The 24490-nt window shown below is 35.2% G+C and overlaps 3 protein-coding genes and 1 long non-coding RNA gene across 14 annotated transcripts; 3 read left to right on the top strand and 1 right to left on the bottom strand.

Annotated features, from left to right (window-relative positions):
• Positions 1–2268: 2268 nt before the first annotated feature.
• LOC110789400 (uncharacterized) lies at positions 2269–22529 on the bottom strand. 11 transcript variants are annotated; one of them, XR_008928114.1, is made up of 10 exons: positions 22386–22529; positions 21215–21273; positions 18758–18918; positions 17380–17466; positions 17085–17187; positions 15327–15441; positions 14709–14845; positions 12667–12858; positions 5116–5384; positions 2777–3327 (listed from the first exon to the last, which is right to left on the bottom strand). It is a non-coding gene; the product is annotated as an uncharacterized lncRNA (long non-coding RNA). The 11 variants fall into 11 exon arrangements; XR_008928111.1 differs by having other exon boundaries at positions 15258–15441; positions 17085–17466; XR_008928110.1 differs by having other exon boundaries at positions 17085–17466.
• On the top strand, positions 3040–4757 carry LOC110789412 (jasmonate-induced oxygenase 4). The gene is made up of 4 exons (XM_021994070.2): positions 3040–3285; positions 3596–3843; positions 3941–4265; positions 4350–4757. The coding sequence occupies exons 1-4, from the start codon at positions 3040–3042 to the stop codon at positions 4590–4592; spliced, it is 1062 nt and encodes a 353-aa protein (XP_021849762.2). The 3' UTR covers positions 4593–4757.
• LOC110789413 (jasmonate-induced oxygenase 4) lies at positions 12502–14502 on the top strand. Its single transcript, XM_021994072.2, has 4 exons — positions 12502–12813; positions 13391–13638; positions 13719–14040; positions 14140–14502. The coding sequence occupies exons 1-4, from the start codon at positions 12574–12576 to the stop codon at positions 14377–14379; spliced, it is 1050 nt and encodes a 349-aa protein (XP_021849764.1). The 5' UTR covers positions 12502–12573; the 3' UTR covers positions 14380–14502.
• Positions 18504–20890, top strand: LOC110789399 (jasmonate-induced oxygenase 4). The gene is made up of 4 exons (XM_021994058.2): positions 18504–18901; positions 19329–19576; positions 19922–20249; positions 20384–20890. Exons 1-4 carry the CDS (start codon positions 18665–18667, stop codon positions 20624–20626), a joined length of 1056 nt encoding a protein of 351 aa, XP_021849750.1. The 5' UTR covers positions 18504–18664; the 3' UTR covers positions 20627–20890.
• Positions 22530–24490: the final 1961 nt, after the last annotated feature.

The raw sequence follows: 24490 nt of genomic DNA, 5'->3' as shown, positions 1-24490 counted from the left end.
AATATAACATACGACATTATATAGGAGTTTTATTTTAACTTAACAATTTAATTAAATCCGTGCATCGCACGGGCTAAAATCTAGTTATTGTAATAAAGTAAATCTCATTTTAAATATGAAAAACTCGTTTTTTTCATTTTAAATTGAAATCGCGCCAAGTTATTGTTTGCGATTTGGACTAGGTGTTGAGTTTTATTGTTATGAAAATCCAAAATTAAAATTCATAAATCCTCCACATATTTTATTATGGCGTTTTTAATATTTCGAGTACTTACCTCTCATCTTTATCCCTCTATAAAGAGCAATTATGAATAATTAGAAAGCAAATCATAAATTTTTTTGGACCCCCATTTATAAATTTCTGGGTCCGCCCCTGCCCGTGCTAATGCACGGGAATTCTATAAAATAGAAAGCTAATTAAAAAAGTAAATTATTAGATTGTGGTCCCTACAAAAATAATTACTATATAATGAGAATAATAATATTTGAATTCGGAGTGATTATAAAATTAATAAATCAAGAATATATACTTTTATATGATAAATAATGTTTTTTTAACGGGGTTAGAAATTAAAACATTAATAGATACTGTATATGACTATGACAAACGCCAATTTTCAAATAACGTATTTTATACCATTGGTATGTGACATTGCTATATATTTCATTTCTGTTTTGTTTTGCCGTATTAGCTTAAAATACAATCATAAGAATGATCAAGTGTTGGTTGATTTTTGAAAGAAACTTTTTTTGGTACCGATGATCATATGTGTATGTGTCACTTAATTGTTTAAGATGTAAATTTTCATAACTTTGATTGAGTACGTATATTAAGTATTATAATAAATTAGTCTAATATTTTCTTTATTTGTATGATGCTTTATCTAAATTGAGATTATATGGTTGACTAACTGCCTAAACAATAATAATGTTTTTCTCTCCTAGTGTAGGCATTTTCTACATGTTTTTATTATGAATAGAGAAAAGCGCAATTTAGAAGGTGGACCATGGTGCACATAGAGCATGGTGCACCTTAAGAACATTAGTATATAATTAAAAGAACATCTGGTTACGTAAAAAGAACATGGACATATTTTTTTTTATTTTTTTAATAAATTGTGATTTTTTATAACAAAAAAGTAAAACATTATATTGCATGTTCTTTTGTCGTAGTGCCATGTTCTTTTGTTATGCACATGTGTTCTTTTGGTGCACATGGTACACCATGCTCTATGTGCACCATGGTGCACAGTCCACGGATTGTAGAAAAAGTGGTATTGACAAAGTGATATTGTTCACGAAGGGTTAATATTTTCTACTACGTATTATGATTGATAATCAAATTGATGTACTCTGTAAATATTAGTTTGATTTTCTCTACAATTTATATATATAGTTTATAAACTATGAAGACTGAATTCGTCATTGGATTATAGTTTTTAGAAGGTAAATATTATGTTGTTGATTATTTACATTTTTTATCAACGGTTTGATTATATATATGTTTCCATTGTTTCCTTGCTAATTCGTATGATTTTTCTTTCTAAATTTGTGGTGTTATGGCAAAAGTTTCCCCAAACAATTATGATAGGTTGACCTTTATTTTTATTACATGTGATGTATTGAAGTTATTATTTTATTACCTAATTTAGCCGGTGAATGAGAGTTGAGGGATTGAGGTTTGAAGGCCTCTCATTCACCGGCATTCTACTTTAATAATATAGATACTACGTCGAATAGTACTCGAAAGTCCATATTAAGAACCATATGTGCCAGTCAAAAATCTCAAAATCATAAAAGGATATAAATTAAAAAAAATGGTCATACACATCTTTTGAATTTGAAGAAAGAAATTAAATTTAAAACTTCGAAGTCGATCTGCCTAGAAATCTAAGGACAAAGGGGTTAAGTGTTAAACTAAGGGCATAAATCTATTCCTTCGTTTTGGGTTAAGTTCAGCCAGAAAAGGGTTATATGATATTTCATCTGTTTCGAAATAATAGAGATACTTTGACTTTTAACACTATTCACAAATTTTAATTTGACTATCATTTGTGATTTATGTGTAAGGAAAAATATAGTTGTGTGAAATTTTGTTTGATTCGTAGCGACATGTAATTTTGGAATATCAACTTTAATAACTTTTACGTATACGAAACTAGAGATATGTCTAAACATTTACAATGACAATTGTAAGAAGGTAAAATGTCCTCATTATTTCAAAACGGAGGGAGTACTAAGTACATAATAATACCTTTATCCTTTATGTAAAAATCCTTTGTTAATCAACCATCTACACCTCTGAGGATACAAGCTAAGTAGCTAACCTAACGCCCTTTGTGTAATTTACGCACCACATGTATATGATGTATCATAAGTTCATAACCCACTTCCTAACAATAATATCGAGTATATTGTGATAATTTGAACCATGGAATCAAATTCACACTCCATTAGCTACAATCCGTTGTATTTATCTTTTAAAAGCCTTTTTTGTGAAAAAATACCGTCTTTGTTATCTGGACTCTTCCCTTATCTTAAATACTCGTGTCAGATCCTCGACACTCGAACTTGGGTTTAGACACTTCGTCACTTCATTTTAGACCAAAATCATGCTCTGCCAAATTAGCCGTATCATGCACTTGGTAGGCTGTGTCCAATATGAATATCCGAATCCGGGTACCATAGGATACCATTACCACGATCACGATCACGATCGCGATCTTTTAAACTATTTGGAAGTATGCATATCTTTGTCATTCTTTAGCAGCTGGTATTAAACAATAATACGTAAAATAAATAAAACATAAAATCCATCCATTACATGACATGCTTTACCTGCTCTAACATTATAATTATAAATAATTATTATAATAGGCCACTAAATGTATTTAATTTTAAAAAAATCCCACAATAATAATAATGCTTGAACATGACACAGAAAGAAGCTCCCCAATCATAAAGACTGATAATACTCCTATATATGATGATAGCATGCGAGTGTGGGCTATAGCCATTAATATCTACTTAACTGCAAAAATGGCAGAAGATCCTCCATTAAGCAAACAAGAATTATTAGCATCAAAGCTGGCTCAAGAGATTGCTAAAAAGGGTGATGAAATACCAGAGAAATACCTCTCCAAAGATTGTTTCCCTGAAGCCATTGAAGCCCCTGATTTGTGGAAACATGATCTTCTCATTGATTGCTCTCTTCTCACTTCTTCCTCAGCAGCACCAGAACTCGCAAAGCTCCGGTCAGCTCTCTCCCAATGGGGTTGCTTTCAAGTATGATATGCTTTCGTTCTCTCGCTCTATCTCTTTCTCCGACTACATCAACATCATATCATATCATATCATGTCAGTATATCCTTTGAAAGTAATTAGTACCATTTTTTCATGTACAAGGGACGCTGAACATAAAATTCAAGTGAAACAGATAAGATCACAATAATCCAATATATTGACTAACTTTTTCACAACGAATAAATGAGCATGCATGCATAATTTAAATGGATCGGAAGTGATTAAAATCAGCGGAAGTGCAAGTAAAATCTAACACTTGAAAAAGATCAATTCGAATTAATTCAATATATAGGTTATAAATCATGGGATAGAAAGCTCATTCCTTGAAGAGTTGATCCAAGTTTCAAAGCAATTTTTTGAACTTCCTCTAGAGGAGAAGCTCAAGTGCTCTGCACCAGATGAAAAAGTCCAAGGGTATGGGAGTGATTCAGTTCTTTTTGGGACTCGAACTCCAAATTGGAATGACAGACTATTTCTTTCACTCCATCCTATGGAAAAACTAAAGCTCCAATGCTGGCCACAGAAGCCAGAGAAATTCAGGTGTATGAATCTATCAGATATCTTGTACAAATAAGATACTGTAAATTCCTATTCAATATAAAATATAAAATGTGGGTTTAATCGTGGTTGTTGGCAGGGAAATGATAGATGAGTACTCAAAAAAGTTAACAGCGTTGAACAAGGTAATTTGTGAGGCAATGGCAACATCACTCGAATATAAAGAAGACTGCTTCTTAACTAAAGGGAAACAAGGACCAGCAATAGCAAGGTTCAACTACTATCCTCGCTGCTCATGCCCTGAACGCGTTCTTGGATCAAAACCACATTCAGATGGTACAACCATTACTTATCTATTGCCAGAGAAAGAGGTTGAAGGTCTCCAAATCTTGAAAGATGACCAATGGTACAAGGTCTCTGTCATCCCAGGCGCGCTATTTATCAACTTTGGTGACTTCGGAGAGGTTAATTGACCAACTTTTTCTACAATTATAAGTTTCTAACAGATAATAACATCACAACGTACATTGGGATATTTTCCCTTGCAGGTAAAGACTAATGGGGTGTTCAAGAGTGCGGTGCACAGGGTGGCTACAAATTCTGTAAAGGACAGGATATCTGTGGCCATGTTTTTTATCCCGGATGACCATGAGGAAGTTGGACCCCTAAGTGGATTGATTAGCGCTCATCAACCGCAAGTTTATAATAAGTTCAACATCTCTGATTATTGGCGGGTATTCCGTGAGAGCTTTAAGCTAGGGTCAAGACCACTTGATGCATTCCAAGTTTAGAACCGATCTATTTAAGAATAAAATTGGCTTAATCAACAAGTTGTTGACTGTTTGAGTTTGTTTATTTACTAAGTTGATTGGTGAAACAACACATTGTTCAGTATATAAAAAATAATCATGTTATTCTGTATTCATAAATAATCTCATGATATCAATTTTTAGAAATTGTCAACACATCGTAACAAAATTTCACAGCCAAAGTTCTATATAAAGTTGGGGATCATAGGAATCTAACGCATCCTTTCATCCCCATGGAATACCATTTGCAATTTAAGCAATAATATACATCAATATATATAAGATACATGCACACTTTAAGCCCAAAACGTGAGCAGAAGCATTACAAAATTGGAGACGTAACAACCAAAGACGGACTCTCATAGTCTCATGCATTTAGAGGTAAGGATGGGGGTGTATTCATATATAACGAAAATGGTCCTATATCTAACTATCTAAGTAAGAATTGACAAAGCTGATTCAAAAGAGCCAAATTAAGTGAATAAATACCAAAGAATTGAGATACCTGCACAAAGAGATGGCTTAAATCTTTATTTGTGCCCTTTTGGACTTGTAAAGGGATAGTTAGATGATTGACCCTTCCCTTCTTTCTCCCAAGACAGTAGCTTCTGGAGCTGAACTCGCAAACTCCAGCCTCGATCAGCGCTCCTCTCCAACTGGGGTTGCATTCAGGTATGCTCTCAAGTCTCAACCACGATTAGAAAGAGAATCCATCGGACGACGAAATCAGTGGGTTTTATGTTTAAATCATCAATATTGCTTGCACTCTACTTCCTACCAAATTCATAGATCAAATATATCATAAATCCGATAGAAAGAGTTCACATATATGGTTCAAGATTATCAAATAATATTCCTTACACTCTACATTCCAACCAAACTCATAAATCAAATATATCACATATCCAATGAAATAAAGTCAATTTTCATAATAAGTTAAACCACTAATGCTAGAAAAATTACCAATATTCTCTTATGAAACAAACAAGGGGTAATTATGGGTAAGGAAGGAAAGGAGAAAGTAAGGACATGTTTTTTTCGCCCCTATTAGTTGCTGAACTTTTAGGCAGCCAACGTGACTCAATTCAATAAGAAGCTTTAGACAAGGGCCTCGATTACTTGACGGCCTAAAAGTTTAGCATCTTCTCTTTTTCAGAGTGAAACTAGAGTGCAATTAACTGTCATGGGTGCTTGTATAGAGATATATACAATGAAAATCTGTCATAGTGAATCGGTTTGTTTATGACTTCAATTAGCATTGTTCATGTCTGCACTTGAATTCATTCCCTCCTAATCATCACAGAAGTGAAACATCTTAGTTTTGGAAGATGTAACAATTGAATAAAAACTCGAAAGCCAAAGAACATTATCTTTAAGCTAGCAAGGAATACTGATAACATTTTTAGCAACAAGTTAAATTATTAGCTCACAAATGGGATATCTTTACATGCGGATCACAGTTACTAGCTCGGGCTCCAAAACTTGAGCAGAAACAAAACAAAATCTAGACTTTTTCTTTACAGTTAAAGATGCATAAGCCCGGCCTCTATAATGCAAATCCAGATATACTATATTCAATTTTTCACACAGGTGAAAAAAAGTCTTATGTACCTAAAGCATCACATAAACAAATGAGGGTGATCGAGTTAGTGTAATTTAGATACTGAGCAATCACTAAGCTGACAAAAAAAACAAATAAGTGTTAGTATCATTCCCTTGTCAAAGTTAAACCACTAACGCTAGACAAATACCAATATTCCCTTACGAAACAAACAAGGGGCCGGTAATTATGGGTAAGGAATGAGAGGAGAAAGCAAGGGCATGTTATATTTTTCGCCCCTATAGTTGCTGAACTTTTAGGCAATCAACGTGACTCTATACAATAAACTGTAAATTCCTTTAACAAAGTTACTTCAACATCATTAGCATTAGGTTAAGGATTTGTTTGTGAACTTTGACAAGGGAATGATAGATGAGTACTTAAAACAGATAACACCCATAAATAAGGTCATTTATAAGGAAAATGGCAAGGTCACTTAACTTAGAGGAAACCTGCTTAAATATTGGGAAACAAGGACCATCAGCAGCAAGGTTTACCCTCTATCCTCGCTGCCCATGCCCTGAACTTGTTCTTGGGACAAAACCACATTACGATGGCTCAACGATCACATATCTCTTGCCCTAGTGAGATGTCAAACGTCTCCAGATCTTGAAAGATGATCAATGGTACGAGGTCGCAGCCATCCCAGGCGAGCTATTTATCAACATTGGTGACTTAGGACAGGTAAGAATGCTCTCTGGACATTCACAACATCCCTATAATAAAAAATTAAAAAACCAACCAATTCCTCCACTTATAGGCGTTTTAGATAAAATGAGATCCGCTAGATTGTGGTAAACTCCTTGAATTAAGGGTATTCCATTTCTCAAATATATAGGGATCACACCAACAGACCTCATCAAATATTAGGTACACTAATATGACTAGATGTCTAATATACATCAAATAACCTAAGGCAAATATCCTAAGAAATTTCTATATCTATCACACCTCCACGGTCGCAGCGGGAGGAGGTCGTACGCTAAGACTGGATTTGAAATCCAAAAACAATTATCGTGGAAAGCCCTTTGTGAAAATGTCAGCAACCTGGTACGGCGAAAGAACATGCAACACACGCACCTGACCCAACGCCACTTTCTCGCGAATGAAGTGGATGTCCATTTCCGCATGTCTGGTGCGCTAATGTTGGACGAGGGTGCTGGATAAATATAAATAAATAGCGCTGAAAATATTTGATTATCACAATAAACAATGGTGGCATGTCGAAGAGGGCAATGCAACTCTAGGAAAAGGTCATTTGCGATGCCTCTCTGCCTCCGTACTTGATCTAGAAAGAGTAGACTGACGCTTGGAAGACCAAGAAATAAGATTGTCTCCTAAGAAACAACAATCCTGAAGTCGAACGACGAGTGTTAGGACACCCACTCCACCCCAATCTGTATCACTATAAGTAGTCAAGTGCATAGTAGTAGTAGGATATAAGTGTAATCCGTGAGCAATGGTGCCTGAATATAACGAAGGTGTGCTTTAATGCATTCAAATCAGGCTCCCGTGGATCATGCATAAAAAGACACATATTGTACAACATAGGCAATGTCAGGGCGAGTGAAAGTAGGGCGACCCAAACTGCGGCAATGAGTTGGGTCTGCCACAGAAGGACCCGAATCTGCACTAAGTTTTGCGTTAGTGCCAACTGAAGTGGCAACAGGCTTACAAGTCCTCATGCCTGCACTTTCTAAAATTTCTTGTGCATACTTTTGTTTAGAGAGAAACATATAAGAAGGAGTGCATGTACGTGTAATAGAAATGCCCGTTAAATAATTCAATGACCCCAAATCAAACATCGGGAATTTTGTTTTTAGATGGAAGATCAAACGGTTACGAAGAGCATCAGATGATGTACACAAGATAATGTCATCAACGTAAAGTAAGAGGTAATTCATGTCATCACCATACTTAAAAGTAAACAAAGATGTGTCACTTTTTGCAATGACAAAACCCATATGTAATAAAAAGTGAGCAAATAGTTGGTACCACGCACGAGGAGTCTGTTTAAGACCATAAAGTGCCTTACGGAGCAAGCAGACATAATTGGAAGCTCTTATGTCAAGTTGATTCATATAAACTGCCTTCTGGATATCACTATGTAAGGAAGAATTTTTCACATCAAGTTGGTGAATAGACCAACACCTAGCTACAACCAAAACTGTGTGAATGGTAACCGGTTTGACCACCGGGTTGAATGTCTTATCAAAATCGAATCGACTCCTTTTCCTACAACCTGCCATCGCAAACAAGCTAGTCTAGCTTTGTGCCGTAGAAGGTACCCTATATCAATTTTTTTATGAGAAAAAATCCACATACAATTCACAATATTCACCCGCGTAGGCTTAGGCACCAAATCCCATGTCCCAGTTAAAGCACCATATTCATCTTGCATCGCCGCATTCCAATTATGGTCAGTCAAGGCAAGTTTATGATTTTTCGGAATGGGTGAGTGGGTCATGGTTGGGCCTATGGGGTGTATAGTTGAAATTTGGTTTGAATGTGCCATGTCGGCTTCTACTGACCCGGGGTGAGGGCGGGGTTGGTCGTATGGGATAAACACCACGGAGGGGGGGGGTGTATAGGGTAGCTGGTCGTGGATGGGAAATGCTAGCCCACCGTGCATGGGATTGACGTTACTAGGCCGCACTGAAATTCATGGAAGGGGGGAGGAGTGAGTTGCTGGGTCGCAAAGGAGGGGGGGTGAGTTTACTGTTGGCGACGCTGGAAAGGGGAGTGGGCCGCATGTGCATGGTCTGGCAAGGGAGAAGGGGCGACTGAGTTGGAGGGTGTTGCTTGTTGGCACGGTGTCTCTCGCGCGTGTTGGGCGTAACAGATTGCTCAAGCCCACGGTCCAACCGCGGAGCAGAATGTCCAATTGAACCCATTGGATGCACAACTGAGTCGTCCTTATTTGGGCCGGTAATAGCATTTTGCCGCCTGATTTGTGAAAGAATTAGGTTGGGCTTAGTTGAGTCTAAGAATGAATAATCAAAAACTTTAAATTGTCCCAAATTTCAGAAGGGGGAGGTATTCTCATCAAAGGTGACATAACGAGAGATAATAATCTTCATAGATGAGAGATCTAAGCACTTATACCCCCTATGGTAGGAAAGATATCCTAAAAAGACACACGGGTGGAACGTGAGGCTCGCTTGTGGGGTCATGGCCGAGAGATTAGGAAAACATAGACACCAAAAATCCTAATATGGTCGTACGAGGGAATTTTGCGGAATAAAGGCCATTATGAGGTGGCCCATTGTTATTACAATTACCCCTTAGGCGTCCTCTGCCCCACCCCCTACCGCGTCCACGACCACGGCCACCGCCTCCCCTTCCTCCTTCGCCGGTGTTACGGGCAGGCTGGGCAGTCGCCGACAGTGGTGGTTGTGCCAGAAAAGCGGCGTTGTCCGCTATTGTCATGGGAGCGCCTTTCTTCTTTTGTTAGGAGGCGATTTCGGGCGTTCTCAAAACTAGGAAGTGGATCCGTTTGTTGGATCATGATAGCCACGGTGTCAAAATCAGTATTCATCACAAGACCTGCAACAAGGCGTAAAACTAATTTTTTTTCCGATACCAGTTGGTCGGCATTAGCCAATTAATCTGCCAGAAATTTTAATTGTGTGCAATAAGCATTGATGTCAACAAAATTATTTAGATGGAACGTAGTAAATTGATTATCAAGATAACTGTCTTGAATTTTTATTGTCTTGAAATATTTCTTTAAGCTTGTTCCGGACTTCCAGATTTGTTGAGCTGTATCTCCATTACATAAGATTGATGGTATGAGATCATAAGAAACAGTGTCATAAATCCATTTTTTCACAATCGAGTCAAAACGGCTTCACCGTGTCAAAAACAAAACATCAGATGGTTTAGGAGTTTTACGAACATTAAAGGCATGAGCATGACATTCAAATAACTCTATTCAGTTAGAGTATTATACCTTACGATCAAGAATTAACGGGATTGCGTTCTTGATATTATTAACTCCAAGGGCAGGGTGAAAGTCGGTGGAGCTCGGTGGTGGAGGAGTAGGTGGATCTTCTTTTGGGATCTCGTAGTTAGTCATGGCGCACGGTAGTGATACTGGCGGTAGGCGGGAGCCGAGTAGATTGCCGGAGGGGACGAGGTTGATGGCACGCAGGCTGTTGCGAAGGGGAAGATCACGAGCAATAGGCGGAGGCGTACAAGGCCTAGGAAAAAAAAAGAACTATATTTTTGTGGAAATGTGGTCTACAACCTTAGTTGTGATACCATGCTAGATTGTAGTAAACTCCTTGAATTGGAGTGTATTCCATTGATCAAATATATAGGGATTACAACAATAGTCTTGATTGAATTAGGGACACTAATATAATGTCTAATATACATCAAATATTCTAAGGCAAATATCCTAAGAGATTTCTATCTCTATCAAAATCAAAAGGTTGTGATTATTTCACTTTGCAGGTAATAACTAACGGATTGTTTAAGAGCATGTTGCACACGGGTGGGCACGAATTCTGCTTTGTTTTTCTTCCCAGGTGATGAGGAAGTTGGACCCCTAAGCGAACTGGTTGCTGCCCATCAGCCTCAGTTTTACAAGAAGTTTAACATGAATGATTTTTGGCAAAAATATTCGAGGGCTATAGCCTAGGGTCCAAAACTGTTTCTGCAATCCAAGTTTAGTATCTACTCTTTCATAAGAGAAACTTGCTTATATTACGAGATAGTTGCACTCTAAACAAATGTTCTTTTGAGTTTAATTAGAATAGTATATTTGTACTCTATGTTACTCACATTCGGTATTGACATCAGACTGGGTATGGGATCCAAATGTGAAACTAGCATATTTAATGAAAAATTCCCATGTTCTTGGTTCAAACTGAAGTGTCATGTGTTTATACCCATGTCAAGCATTCCTAGAGAAATAACGTGGGCACCTGAAGTGAAATAAAGCTTCCTAGTGACAAAGTTTGTCATATTATCTCCACTAAAGAAAAATACGTGTTTCTTAACATCATCTACACATATCAAGAAACTATGGCATCAATATTCTTGACTGATAACTGATAAGCAATAATGTGTTAGTTAGCCAGACAAAGAAACTGAGCAGGTGAACAACACAATATCTTATCTACAAGTTAAAGGCCAAGATGTCGTGTCACAGAATCCCATCAAACAATACAATCTGATATCTAAATCTTCAATGTAGATCTTCTGTTTTTTTAAAATGAAAGATAATCAATTTCATGTTATGATTATTGAATGTGAGTAAAACAAATAACAAACACGATCAAGTGATCAAACTCTATGCAATGAAATTTTAAGAGTTCAAACATAGATAGCAAAGACATGAAGGCTAGACTAAAGAAACAGTAATTTCTCCACAATAAATATCAACAATGAAGTACTTTAATTTGGTGAAAATGCACATTGATAAAAAAATAAAACAACAATAATAATAATAAAACAAGCATGTTATTAATCTTTATAAAAATAAATTAGGATCGCGTTTTCATAATTTTCACTAACAAAATATCAAAACTTCATCGCCGAGAGACGTTTGTAACAACAATGTCCAATAACCAATATGGACTCCCGCTACATTTTTTTTCTTTTGTTCCTTGTTTGTATTCCACATAGAATTATAGAACTTATGAAGAGTTAATGGTACGGCAATGAAGTCATATTGGTATCTTTTATGATGGAAAACACAAAATAAGAAACTCTTAACCCTTGCCTAAAACTTTCATAGAGTTTCTCTCTACACTCATTTCCTGTAGAGTTTCTCTCTATACTCATTTCATCACCACGGATATTCTGACCCTAGCACGAATTCACCATGTGCACCGCGCTCTTAAAAACCCCGTTAGTTATTACCTAAAAAGTGAAATCATCATAATCTTTTGGTGTGCTAGTGACATATCCTAAAATAATTATTGTTTGAGTCTTTTGAGTGACAAAATCTTGTCCACTTTGTAAATATTTTGTGGTCTAATAAAATCATCCGCCTAACGCACAGCTTGGGTTTTCGTCATCATTTTTATTTGTTTCACCTGCTAGTAACTAAAATCATCAATAATTATCTAGCTTTACCAACTAGTAGTATAAGAAATACGGAGTAGAAATAATCAATCATTGTCTTAAATTACTTAACGCACGGTGCTAGTATTAATTTATTTACTTGTATTAAAGTTAAAACAGGCCACTTAACTAAATACATTCACTTAGCATTAAAAAAATAATCACAAAATACACGAGGCCAATAAACATTTGAAGCATATATAATATAGGCGCTTAGACTGCAGGTAATACTACTATTACTATAACTATCACTCTACTACTAAATACTAATACTATAGCAAATTAGCAATGACACAAGTTGTTCCCTTGACAAAACAAGAATTAGCATCAAAGCTAGTTCAAGAGATAGCTAAAAAGGGTGATGAAATACCAGAGGAATACCTCCGCAAAGATGGTTTCCCTGAAGCCATTGATGCCCCTGATTTGTGGAGAGGTAAGTTGCTCATTGATTTTTCCCTCCTCTCTTCTTATTCAGCAACTGAACTCGCAAAGCTCCGATCAGCTCTTTCCCAATGGGGTTGCTTTCAGGTAATCCCCCTTTCTTTCTACGAATTAATACATCAAGATTTTAACCTGTATTTCCATTCAAATTCACTTGTCTTAGTTAAAAAATTTGTCCAACGGGGTAGCTTAATCATGTTATCATTCAAATATATGTTAAGCTTCAACTCCTCTACTACTCGGAGACTCCTTTATTAACCCAGCAGCCACCAGGTGCAAGTTTATTTCTATGTAAGTACTTCAGATATAATTCCCATAGTAGTGTATCCAGTACATATACTTTTCTCAAGGATCATCAACTTTGACCACATAATCACTACTACTTTGCATAAATAAGAAAAAGCATCGTCACTTAAGGTATAGATGGATTCGTTTTATCATACTCCCATTTCAAACATCCTAAATTTGATACCGGCATAAGAGCAAATGTCATTCATCATTATCTTAATTTAAACATGTTGTTTTAGAAAGAAATCAAAGACGTACGATAGGAAGAATGAGAATCAATAAATAATCAGAGCTCAAAAGAGTATGGTACTCCAATTCTGAACCTAGCTTAAACTTGAATTTTCATTTAACACTTGAAATTTTCTATTAATAATAGGTCATAAATCATGGGATAGATATCTCGTTTCTTGAAGAACTGATAGAAGTTTCCAAGCAATTCTTTGCACTTCCCTTAGAGGAGAAGCTCAAGTGCTCTGCAGCAGATGACATCGTTCAAGGGTATGGCACCGATTCAGCTTATTCAGGTTCCCAAACACCAAATTGGAATGATAGGCTATTTCTTTTTCTCCATCCTAAGGAAAGACTCAGGCATGAATGCTGGCCACAGAAGCCAGAGAAATTAAGGTAATAAACTAACTGTGAATTCATAACATCATTTCAACATCAATACTAAGACTTTAAGTGATGATCATGAATGTTGGCAGGGAAATGATAGTGGAGTATTCAAAAAAGATATCAACGGTGAATAAGGTCATCTGTAAGGCAATGTCAAGGTCACTTGGCTTAGAAGAAAACTGCTTAGAGTTTGGAAAACACGGACCAGCAATGGCAAGGCTCAACCTATATCCTCCTTGTCCATACCCTGAACGTGTTCTTGGAGCAAAACCACATGCAGATCACACAGTAATCACATATCTCTTCCCAGAGAAAGAGGTTGAAGGTCTCCAAATCTTGAAAGATGATCAATGGTACAAGGTCTCTGTCATCCCAGACGCGCTGTTTATCAACTTTGGAGAGTTAGGAGAGGTAAGTTAATGCTCATAAGAAGGATAAGTAACCATCTTTTCCCACTGATAAGTTTACAAAAAAATGAGACCAAAGGATTGTTATGTTTCCACTTTGCAGGCTATGACTAATGGGGTATTTAAGAGTGCGGTGCACAGGGTGGGCACAAATTCTGAAAAAGATAGGATATCTGCGGTTATGTTTTTCAATCCGGATGATGAAGAGGTTGAACCCCTGAGCGAATTGATTAGTGCCCACAAGCCTCAACTCTACAGGAAGTTTAACATGAAGGAGTATAGGCCAAAAATCTACGAGAGCTTTAGGCTAGGCTTGAGACCACTTCATGGATTCCAAGTTTAGTATATACTCTTCGTAAGAGTAAAACTCGTTGCATTCTGTTCACGAGTGCTTGTACTCTATGTTACTTGAATCCGTGTACTCCATGCTTATGTGTTCCATTGTTAAAGGTTCCTATGTATGAAAATTTCCGTGTCTTTGCAGTAACTACTAGTGTTATTATTTATTTAATGCATTCTGCGTAGTAACACTGATCATTTCACAAAACACAGAAGCTCTTCTTAAAGCATATCATATGCATTTAACTACAATGGAAGAACCTGCTCTACTAACCAAGAAAGAAGCAAGTTCAACAGATTGCCTAAAAAGGTGATCGAGTGCTAGAAAATTACCTCTACAAAGATGACTTCCCTGAAGCCAGTAATGTCCCTCCACATAATATGCCTACTGAAATATCTCTTCTCTTCTTCCTCAACTCCGGAGCTTGAAAAATACGATCTGCTCTCTCTCAATGAAGTTGTTAAACAATCTGATCAATGCATCCAAGATCAAGTTTGTTAGAGCTAAAGAAATCAATAGCTAAGAGTCGTAACAATTTTAATTTAATCATCATGAATTGATATCAAACTGTTTGTCAGATGTATAATGTGTATGGGATCAAAAAATCATTCTTTGGCACTTGAGACGACAAAAACATTACTGTGTATAAGAAAAAAGTTGCATGGAAGATGTTGCTTTAAAATCAATGTCTGATCCGCCCAAACAAAATTATCCAAGGAAAAATGTCAAATTTATCACACAACTGGCAAAAAAGATGGTGCTTTATCACAAAATAGGCCTTCTTTTCTTGTATAACAAATTAACAATTAGGGCCAACAATTCAAAACTCGAGCTTAATCAACAGGTCATAAGCCATCGGATAGAGAGCTGAATCCTATAACCTTAGGGTATGAGGGTCCAGGTCCAGCATAACGTGTTCCATAACCTTGGGGTTTGAGGGTCCTGCATACCTTCTTCACAAGTTCTTCAGAGGACAGGATATCAGTAGCTGCATTCTGCTACCCACAAAAATCATTTGGAAATTGGACTTGCAAGTGAACTGGTCAGTGCCCATAGGTCTCAACTCTACAAGAAATTCAACACGACTACGAGTATCAGCGGATATTAAGCATCCTACACTACGCCAAAGAGGCCACTTGATGCATTCAAATTTTCAAACTGTAGTATGTTCCCATGCTTGAGTAAAACCTAGCTTAAGATGAACTTTCATGGGTATTTCTAAGCAGAGGTGTATCCACTGCATGGAACGTGTCATTAAACGATACATTGTTTACGAGGTTAATAAGCATTAAGCAATGCATTTTCCGTCAGTAAAACCTAAACTAGAAGTCTATAACACACTGACTACTCGTTCAAATAGTATAATACTCCAGAAGCCATTCTCAATTATGGAGTATTATTTCAGGATATTCACAAAAAATCACGTTTCCAAAATAAATAAATTACTATTGTCAAATTTTCCATATACCCTCACTGAAATGGAGTGGAGAAATGGGAATGAGACAACTATTTAAAATGTTAAATGATATTTTCGTGCAATTATATTGAATCCTTAACAATGAGGGGTTGGGACAATATGACAATAAAGTGTGACTGGAGGGTTACATAATACTCCCTCCGTATTTATTTAAGAGATATACTTGGTTGGGCACGGGTATTAAGAAGAAGAATTGAATGAAATAAAGTAATAAAACAAGTGGGGTTGGGGTAGATATTTTAATAAATAAACAAGTGGGGACCATGTCATTTTAGAGAGGTGGAGGTGAGGTGTAGTTCTGAAATTATTTGTTTAATGGGGTGGTGGGACATAGGATATATTAGATAGATTATTTAATTAGATGGTGGGGTTAATAAATTACTAAAAATGGCAAGTGTATCTCTTAAATAAATACGGCCAGAAAAGGCAAGTGTATCCCTTAAATAAATACGGAGGGAGTAACACAGAGCACCATGTTCAGCTGCAATCAAGATTCAAGACTATCAAGAGTGAGAACCAAGTAACTGGGTCCAATATATCCATTTGGGATATTCTCCAAACATGTGATCAGTATCACCATCCTAATTGGGCCTGTGTCACTTCTTGAATAACAGATTCAGGCAAACTAAGAGGGGCCATGAATTAAGGCCCATTCTCACACCATACTCTGATACTCACCCAAAATGGTACGGAGTAGGATCTATTTTAAACAAACAAATTTGTAGTGTCTCGGACACACCTTTCTCACCCGAAAATGGATTTGACCAAAATCTAAAAACAAACCTGACAGATCCTCTTGAATTTTTATAGTCTATTCAAATAGGAATGCTATCTAAACCTTCATACTTTTTTGGTTGTTATATGATGAACTAACCAGCTAAGGAAAAATAATCCTATATAAGTATGTTTTGCACTATCTGATACTACAAGGCTATATGAACTCAAATAAAAAATATATGTAAATTAGTAAATATATATATAAAATACTACAAGGGTACAATAGAAAATTTATACCACGTCGGGAACAAAACATATAAATAGTAATAACGTGCAACCTAAGTCATATACTATCATGGGTATGCACAAACAAATTTTTGCTATAAGAAACTTCAAACTTCAATGCAGTGATTTAAGAAGTGGAAGCTGTAATAAACAGTGCCAGAAGGGGGAAGCAAAGAAATGCATGTGTTGGCTTGTGCCAAAATTTAATGCACATGTAAATTTATCATACATTGTGGCAAATTTGCAGACCAAGATGCTTGCTTCGTTGGCTACAGGGAACTTCCTTATTTTGAGCAAACTGGCATTACTTAATTCTGAGTGTCACTCATGAGCTGTGAACAGTGATGATAAATCTTTTTCAAGCTAGTATAGACTATAAATAATTAAATAAAGTACTAATAGACCTGACAAAAATCATTTGTACCTAATTACAGTACCTCAAATACATAGCCCAGTTTTTACTCGAACCAAAACTGAGTCAACCATAAAATTAATTCGACTAATGAAGTATAACACAAACCGACCTAAAGTTGAACCAAAGGACTCATCACCAGAATACGACCCAAACTCGGCAAACTGTATTGAATCTAATCAAACTTGATCCAAAAGACCTGTTTACCAGCAGTAAACGATCAGTATTTATTTACAATTTTTCAACATAATGTAAAAGCTAACTATGATCAAAGTTTTTGTTTTCTAAGTTGTTACTATTAGGATTATTCTTCAGGGGCAGGTAAAACCTCTTTTCTTAGAGGAAAATCTGTCAATTCATTTGGACAGGAAATGAACTACTACGGAGCACTAGTTTGTCTTTAAATGATGTATGCCCAAAATGGAAATATAATTAGATTGAAAAAAAAATTGCAGGTCACTCCAGATTTGGTTAAATAGAGAAGGACCACAAAACTAATTGTCAACTCTTAAAGTTAACAAAATTTGAAACTGCAACTTCTTAAGTCTTAATTCCTTTTAAGTGTTTAAAGTTGCTTTCTTGGCGTAGGATGCAAGAAGTTTTATTTTTCAAGGACAGTTATGAATGTTTTACTTTCAGAAAATGCATGATTTGACACTTTGTATTTACGACTATATGCATAACACTTAGCGCAATAACAATGATAACACTTAGTACTATAGAAAATAGTTCAAAACCAAACAAATAAGAGCTCTTGATGAGGCGAATTCTAAACCATGTACAGATGAAAAATGATGGGCATACAACAATTCTAGGTATTACAATTTCCTCCACAAACATATTTGTTAAGCTGAAAGATCCTCCATCAGTAATGCTTATTATTTCTTCTTTACTTAAATTAAGAATTTTTTCTATGAAGAATAAGCCATCAGATCCTTTTTCTTATCCGGTACATATTCAAGTCGGAATCTGATATTTCTAAGGATAAATATGTTTCGTAGATACTTCACTTGTATAGTTATATACTAGCAATTACCCCGCATGCAGATATCATAATTGTTTTTTTTTAATAATAAAAAAAATTCACAAATAATATTATAAACATTTCATCTTCAAAACAAGAAGAAACCAAAGTCAAAAGGCTAACACTTGAAAGAAGGGGAAGCCAGCTCTATCTACTGCTAGGATAAGGCAAGGTAACTTAAAAATGCAAATAAAAACAACCCCATCTTTGTCACTGCCTCACCTGCTGGTATTAAATTAACTTGTTAAATAGACTATCCAACTGAAATGATACGGCATCACCAATTTTACAAAAAAACAGAGTAGCCCAGAAAATAAGCTCCCAAACCATAACCTTTTTGTCCGCTGATACTGCTATTACTATTACTGCTACAATGGCAGAACCAGCTCCCATAACAAAAGAAGAATTAACATCAAAGCTAGTTCAAGAATTGGCTAAAAAAGGTGATGAAATACCAGAGGAATACCTCCAGAAAGATGGTTTCCCTGAAGCCATTGACGCCCCTGATTTGTGGAGGGACAATCTGCTTATTGATTTTTCACTCCTCTCTTCCTCGACACCGGAACGCGCAAAGCTCCGATCAGCCCTTTCTCAATGGGGTTGCTTTCAGGTAAGCTACGACCAAAACTAGAGAAAGATCCAAATTCAAGTAAGACAAATCAAAAGTCAAAGCAATATCTTCGTGCTTTTTTTTTTTTGGGTTGCGAATAAGTAAAGATTATATACATATGTTACTTGCATGACTCATTAAGGACGAAATTGTGTACATTGAAGTTGTCTGCACACTGTCTGAACTGGATTCATTTGGGTATTTTCTGTTGATCATTTATGTAACTTGCGCTTCTCTTTTACAACCTAAAATAACTTGATAGGAGTTTCATTCTTAAACCCATGAAAATTAAATCTGATAATGGATATAAAAGATGATCATGATTCATGCAGTAGGATACAAATGATTATTTGAATCATAACTACAAGACTAAATATTATTTAAATTGGAAAATTTGATGATGCATGTTAGAAAATTGTATCCATAGGTCATAAATCATGGGATGGAGACATCATTCCTTGAAGAGTTGATTGAAGTTTCTAAGCAATTCTTCGCCCTTCCCCTGGATGAGAAGCTCAAGTGCTCTGCAGCAGATGACGTTTTCCAAGGGTATGGAAGTGATTCAGTTTACGCAGGAGCTCAAACAATCAATTGGAATGACAGGCTATTTCTTACGCTTTACCCTGAGGAAAAGCGCAAGCTCCAACACTGGCCAACAAAGCCTGAGAAATTCGGGTAACTTCACAAGACAATTTGTAGTACAGAATACATGCTTACTTTGTTCTCTTTTAGTTGCAATGTTTTGAATTTCAAGTTTGCCAACGCACATCTTTGACCACTAATATCTCTAATTATGTATGTATAAAAGTTATTAAAAAGTTGAAATTGTAAAAACATAAATCGTTATGAATCTAGCAAGATCTCACGCGATTAAACTTTAGTTTATGTATAAATCATCAAAGCCATTCAAAGGATAATATAAATAGTGTAAAAGTCAAAACGTTGCAACTAAAAGAGAACGGATGAAGTAGGATTTCCTAGCAATGTCGTCTTAAAATATATAGATTGTGAAATTTGCAGGGGAATGATAAACGAGTACTCAAATAAGCTAGCAACCATGACTGAAGCGATTTATAAGGCAATGGCAAGATCACTGAACTTAGAAGAAGACTGTTTTTTAAAACATCAAGGGAAGCACGGGCCAATAACCGGAAGAATCAGCCTGTATCCTCGCTGCCCATGCCCTGAACGTGTTCTTGGGCTCAAACCACATTCGGATGGGGCGACAATGACATTTCTCTTGCCAGAGAAAGAGGTCGAAGGTCTCCAAGTCCTAAAGGACGATCTCTGGTACACGGTACCAGTCATTCCAGGAGCTTTATTTGTAAACTTTGGTGACTTAGGAGAGGTAATTATAGTTTTCAAATTGACATCAGTCCCATTAAACCAAAAACAGACATCTTTTCCCTACATGAGAATAGAAGATAAGGTTAAAATATGTCAGAATTTCTATATAATGTCCATGAGTGGATTACTTTGCAGGTGATGACAAACGGGGAGTTTAAGAGTGTGATACATAGGGTGGTAACAAATGCTGCGAAAGACAGGATATCAATGGCCGCTTTTTGCACTCCAGAAGACGAAAAGGAAATTGGACCAGTCAGTGAATTGGTGAGTATTCATCAGCCACAAAAGTACAAGAAGTTCAACATCCATGAGTTTCGGCAGATGTTTTTTGAGAACTATGCGCAAGGGCGTCGGACAATGGATGCGTTGAAGCTTTAGTGTCTAATGTTCTTAGAGTAAAACTCCTTAAATCAGAGGAAAGTTTCTGGGGAGAGGAGCAATCATTATGGAGCTTCAAATTGAATCAGTTCAGTTCTGGATTGATGTTCTATTGATATGTGTATCATCACACTCTTTAAAGTTGAGAATTTAACTAGAAGAGTTGAAGAGTTTCAATTCCTGTCAGCGTTTGGTACGTGTGTGTTTTTGCTTTCATGATACTATAAAACTGCACCACTTAAGCTTCTACGTTACTAGACACAACATCAGTGTCAAAGGCTTGATTTCCTGACATGGATGTGGTTAGTTGGTTACTAATTACTAGACACCTTACAGTAAACATTCAGAACTTTCATTACTTTTTGCCGAGTCTAACACTTGGACACATACCAGGGAAATACCAAAATCCGATACCAATAGTCAAGTCTGAGTAATAATCATCACATTCGTCAGGGTGGTTAAGCAACCAATGTTCTAACATCCATTTTCTTGATAGTTACAAAACATACTATCCTTGTGTTAGAAAGTCATTTAACAGAACTTTATAGTTTAGAGTTTAGACAAAAACAATCACAAATATATTCTTACCTTCAAAGAAACTGTCCATCTCAACAATGTAACGCATCTAGTCCGCGGCACATGTTCGCCTAGTGAAAGAAAAGCAAGATCAAGTAAGCCAAATAAACTACTGATGGAAACTCTTAAACTTACCAAACAGATAAAAATATAAGTTGTACGCACAGAAAGTTAGAAACATTCACTGAATCAGCATTCAGGACATTCAAAATGGTATATATGCCATTATCTTTGACACATTGAGGGTTCTTAATAGCCAGTCATAAACATTCGTTACACTAACTTGGAACATATCCACATCCTGAGTTCCTGACACCATTATAACTCATATTGTAGTACTAAAATGAACATTTAGAAAAACAACAAGCAAGCACAAACACACACCAACCTAGACCATAGAGCAGGAGTGCAGACACACACACGCCTTGACAGAGTGGTCTGACCATAAGTCTATATTGTCCCTTTCATACAACTTCATTAAGGCCTTAAGGGTTTTCTAAGTCATCTCTTAATGTCCTGTAATGTCCTTGAATAATGTGAATGAAATTCTTTCCTCAGCTTATTAAGAGGGGCAATGAAATAGCTCAAAATAAAACATTTTTCGTGTAACAATCAACATATCAGCATCATTCCAATTCCTTAAAAGATGATCGCTTTACTAAGGTGAGATGAGCTCCAATGTACGCTACCTTACCCCTACGATGACTCAAATAAGTAATAATAGAGAGGTTATTCCAATTCACCCTTCATCAAATTCAAAAATGACAACCAATGAAGTAATTTTACACACCCAAGGGGGTTTTTTTTATTGGCCGTCCACAAAAGGCAGCAATTGAACAATCCATTGATGAACATTAAAGAAATTCAGGTTTATGCAATACTACAATATTATAGGTCAAATCCCACTAATCAAACTCCTCGATTTGGTAAAAGTTTCAAAGGGGTTTACAATATCATAAAAATTGGCAAAACCGCAAAATATAATTATATAAATACACTAATATAATAATTCCCGAGAATTAGAGACAGAAATTGAAAAGCAATAGGGTGAAATTGAATTAATTATTACCGCAGAAAAAACAAACTTAAAGTTTGGATTTTTCTTCATTATTTTTGCCATAAATGGACGAAAATGGGAAGAAAGATGGATGAATTGTAATTGGAACAGTACATAACTACATACCAGTAGAAATTAGGGTTAATTGAAACGGTTCAGAGTGAATTCCTCAGCTTCCCAGTAAAATTCTATAGGAAAAAATGAGGAATCGAGAGAGAGAGATCAAACATTTTCAGCTTTTTTATTCATCTCTTAAAAAAAATGGGTATTCTTGTCTACTAGTGTGGTATGACTACAAAATTTATCTTGTTTCTAATATGTTCCCTCCTTATTTATTTAAGGGATATATTTATCTTTTCCGGCCGTATTTATTTAAAAGATATACTTGTCATTTTTAGTAATTTATCAACCCCACCATTTAATTAAATAATCTATCTAATATATTCTATTTTCCCCCGAGTTAAGCATAAAGTTGGCAATTCCACTTGCATGGACCCGGTCCACCATAAGATTATCATGGACCAGGGTAATTAGGTAATTTTAACAGTGAGTAAATTATAGAAACTGTAGGTTCTGTAAAGTAACTATATCTCCAGAATAATAACTATGAACATAATAATGATAAGAATAACTATTCTATCCAAAGAGTAACTATATTATATAGAAAAGTAATTTTAACTGTAAAACAATTACTACTATATATTCATTCTTGCAGACAAAAAGAGTAAATTATAGAAACTATAGGTTCTGTAAAGTAACTATATTTTCAGAATGGTAACTATGAAATAAATAATAATAATAATATAGTAATTTCGATGAGAACAATTATTCTATCCAAAGATTAACTATATTATATAGAAAAATAAGTTTAGCTGTAAAACAATTACTATATTATAAAAATAAACAATATGATATAGATGGTTTAGAGGTCATATAATAATTTTTTCTATTATATATCACATAATTACTGAAATATAAAAGAGTCATTATATCAAAAGTAACAGTAATTATAACTCTTGAACAATAATAAAGAAAACATTAACTACTTGGTTAGTTGTTTTAGCTACGACATTCTAATTCTTTGCATCTATTAAATAAACCATGTTAAACTCAAATGTTTTTTGAACTAAAAAATACTAATCGACACGTCCACGTGGACCACGTCTCTTTTTTCCACCAACACATCATGTCCTTCCTCTACCACGTTCTTGGTTTCCATTGTTGTCAGGATTTTCTTCTTCTCCTCCTGGTTTTGTTTTCCTTGCAGAATTTATTCTTTGCACGATTTCAATTCTGGGTGCATCATCTTTGTATTTCTGAATCAATAATATTTAAACTAAGTTAATAATTTAACATTTAAATATGAAAAAATAACATAGTAACTATGTAAAATGTGTAGTTTCTATTATGCATCATATAATAACTCTTACAATTAACGATGGTAAAATACTTGCAGAATTGCATATATAGTTATTGTTATTGTTATAGTCATATAGTTACTATCAAAATAATATAGTCACTTTTATTAATAATAACATGGAGTACACAGAAAGATCATAAAAAGATCATAATGATAAGATAATAACTATTAAAAATATATAGTTACTATTATACATGATATAGTAACTCTTAATATTAATGATAGTCATATACGAGTAAGGTTGTAGATATAGTTATTGTTATGATCATATAGTTGTTGTGATCATAACATAGTAACTCTTATTACTAATAACATAGAAGACAACAAAGAACATGAAAAGAACATTATAATATACATAAAAAACTATACCAAACATATAGTTACTATAATACAAGATATAATACCTATAAATATTATTGATGGTCATTTAGTCACAGAGTTGCAGACATAGTTGATGTGATAATAGTATAGTAACTCTATCCATAATACAGTAACTATATCATTAAAAATATAGAATAACATAAAAACATGCACATAACATAATAAACTAACGTAGTACCTATTTCAAAAATATAGTAACTACATAAAACGTACAATAACTATTAAAGAAAATAAACATATGGTAACAAGTCATGATAAAATTAACATAATATCTATTTCAAACATATAGTAACTATATAAATAATATAGTAACTATATAAATAATATAGTAACTATTAAAGAAAATAAACATATGGTAACACATCATGATAAAATAAACATAGTACCTATTTCAAACATATAGTAACTAATATAATAATATAGTAACTAT

Source organism: Spinacia oleracea, chromosome 2 (assembly GCF_020520425.1).
Source record: "Spinacia oleracea cultivar Varoflay chromosome 2, BTI_SOV_V1, whole genome shotgun sequence".
Classification (NCBI taxonomy): Eukaryota; Viridiplantae; Streptophyta; class Magnoliopsida; order Caryophyllales; family Amaranthaceae; genus Spinacia; species Spinacia oleracea.
This window is presented reverse-complemented; position numbering and strand designations above follow the sequence as displayed.

Bases quoted from the DNA above. Each gene is read 5' to 3' on its own strand.
- LOC110789412 (XM_021994070.2), top strand. From the start codon at position 3,040: ATGGCAGAAGATCCTCCATTAAGCAAACAAGAATTATTAGCATCAAAG. The intron at 3,844-3,940 runs GTGTATGAATCT...GGTTGTTGGCAG, and splicing joins CAGAAGCCAGAGAAATTCAG to GGAAATGATAGATGAGTACT. The intron at 4,266-4,349 runs GTTAATTGACCA...TTTCCCTTGCAG, and splicing joins ACTTTGGTGACTTCGGAGAG to GTAAAGACTAATGGGGTGTT.
- LOC110789413 (XM_021994072.2), top strand. From the start codon at position 12,574: ATGACACAAGTTGTTCCCTTGACAAAACAAGAATTAGCATCAAAGCTA. The intron at 12,814-13,390 runs GTAATCCCCCTT...TATTAATAATAG, and splicing joins CCCAATGGGGTTGCTTTCAG to GTCATAAATCATGGGATAGA. The intron at 13,639-13,718 runs GTAATAAACTAA...GAATGTTGGCAG, and splicing joins CAGAAGCCAGAGAAATTAAG to GGAAATGATAGTGGAGTATT.
- LOC110789399 (XM_021994058.2), top strand. From the start codon at position 18,665: ATGGCAGAACCAGCTCCCATAACAAAAGAAGAATTAACATCAAAGCTA. The intron at 18,902-19,328 runs GTAAGCTACGAC...TTGTATCCATAG, and splicing joins CTCAATGGGGTTGCTTTCAG to GTCATAAATCATGGGATGGA. The intron at 20,250-20,383 runs GTAATTATAGTT...ATTACTTTGCAG, and splicing joins ACTTTGGTGACTTAGGAGAG to GTGATGACAAACGGGGAGTT.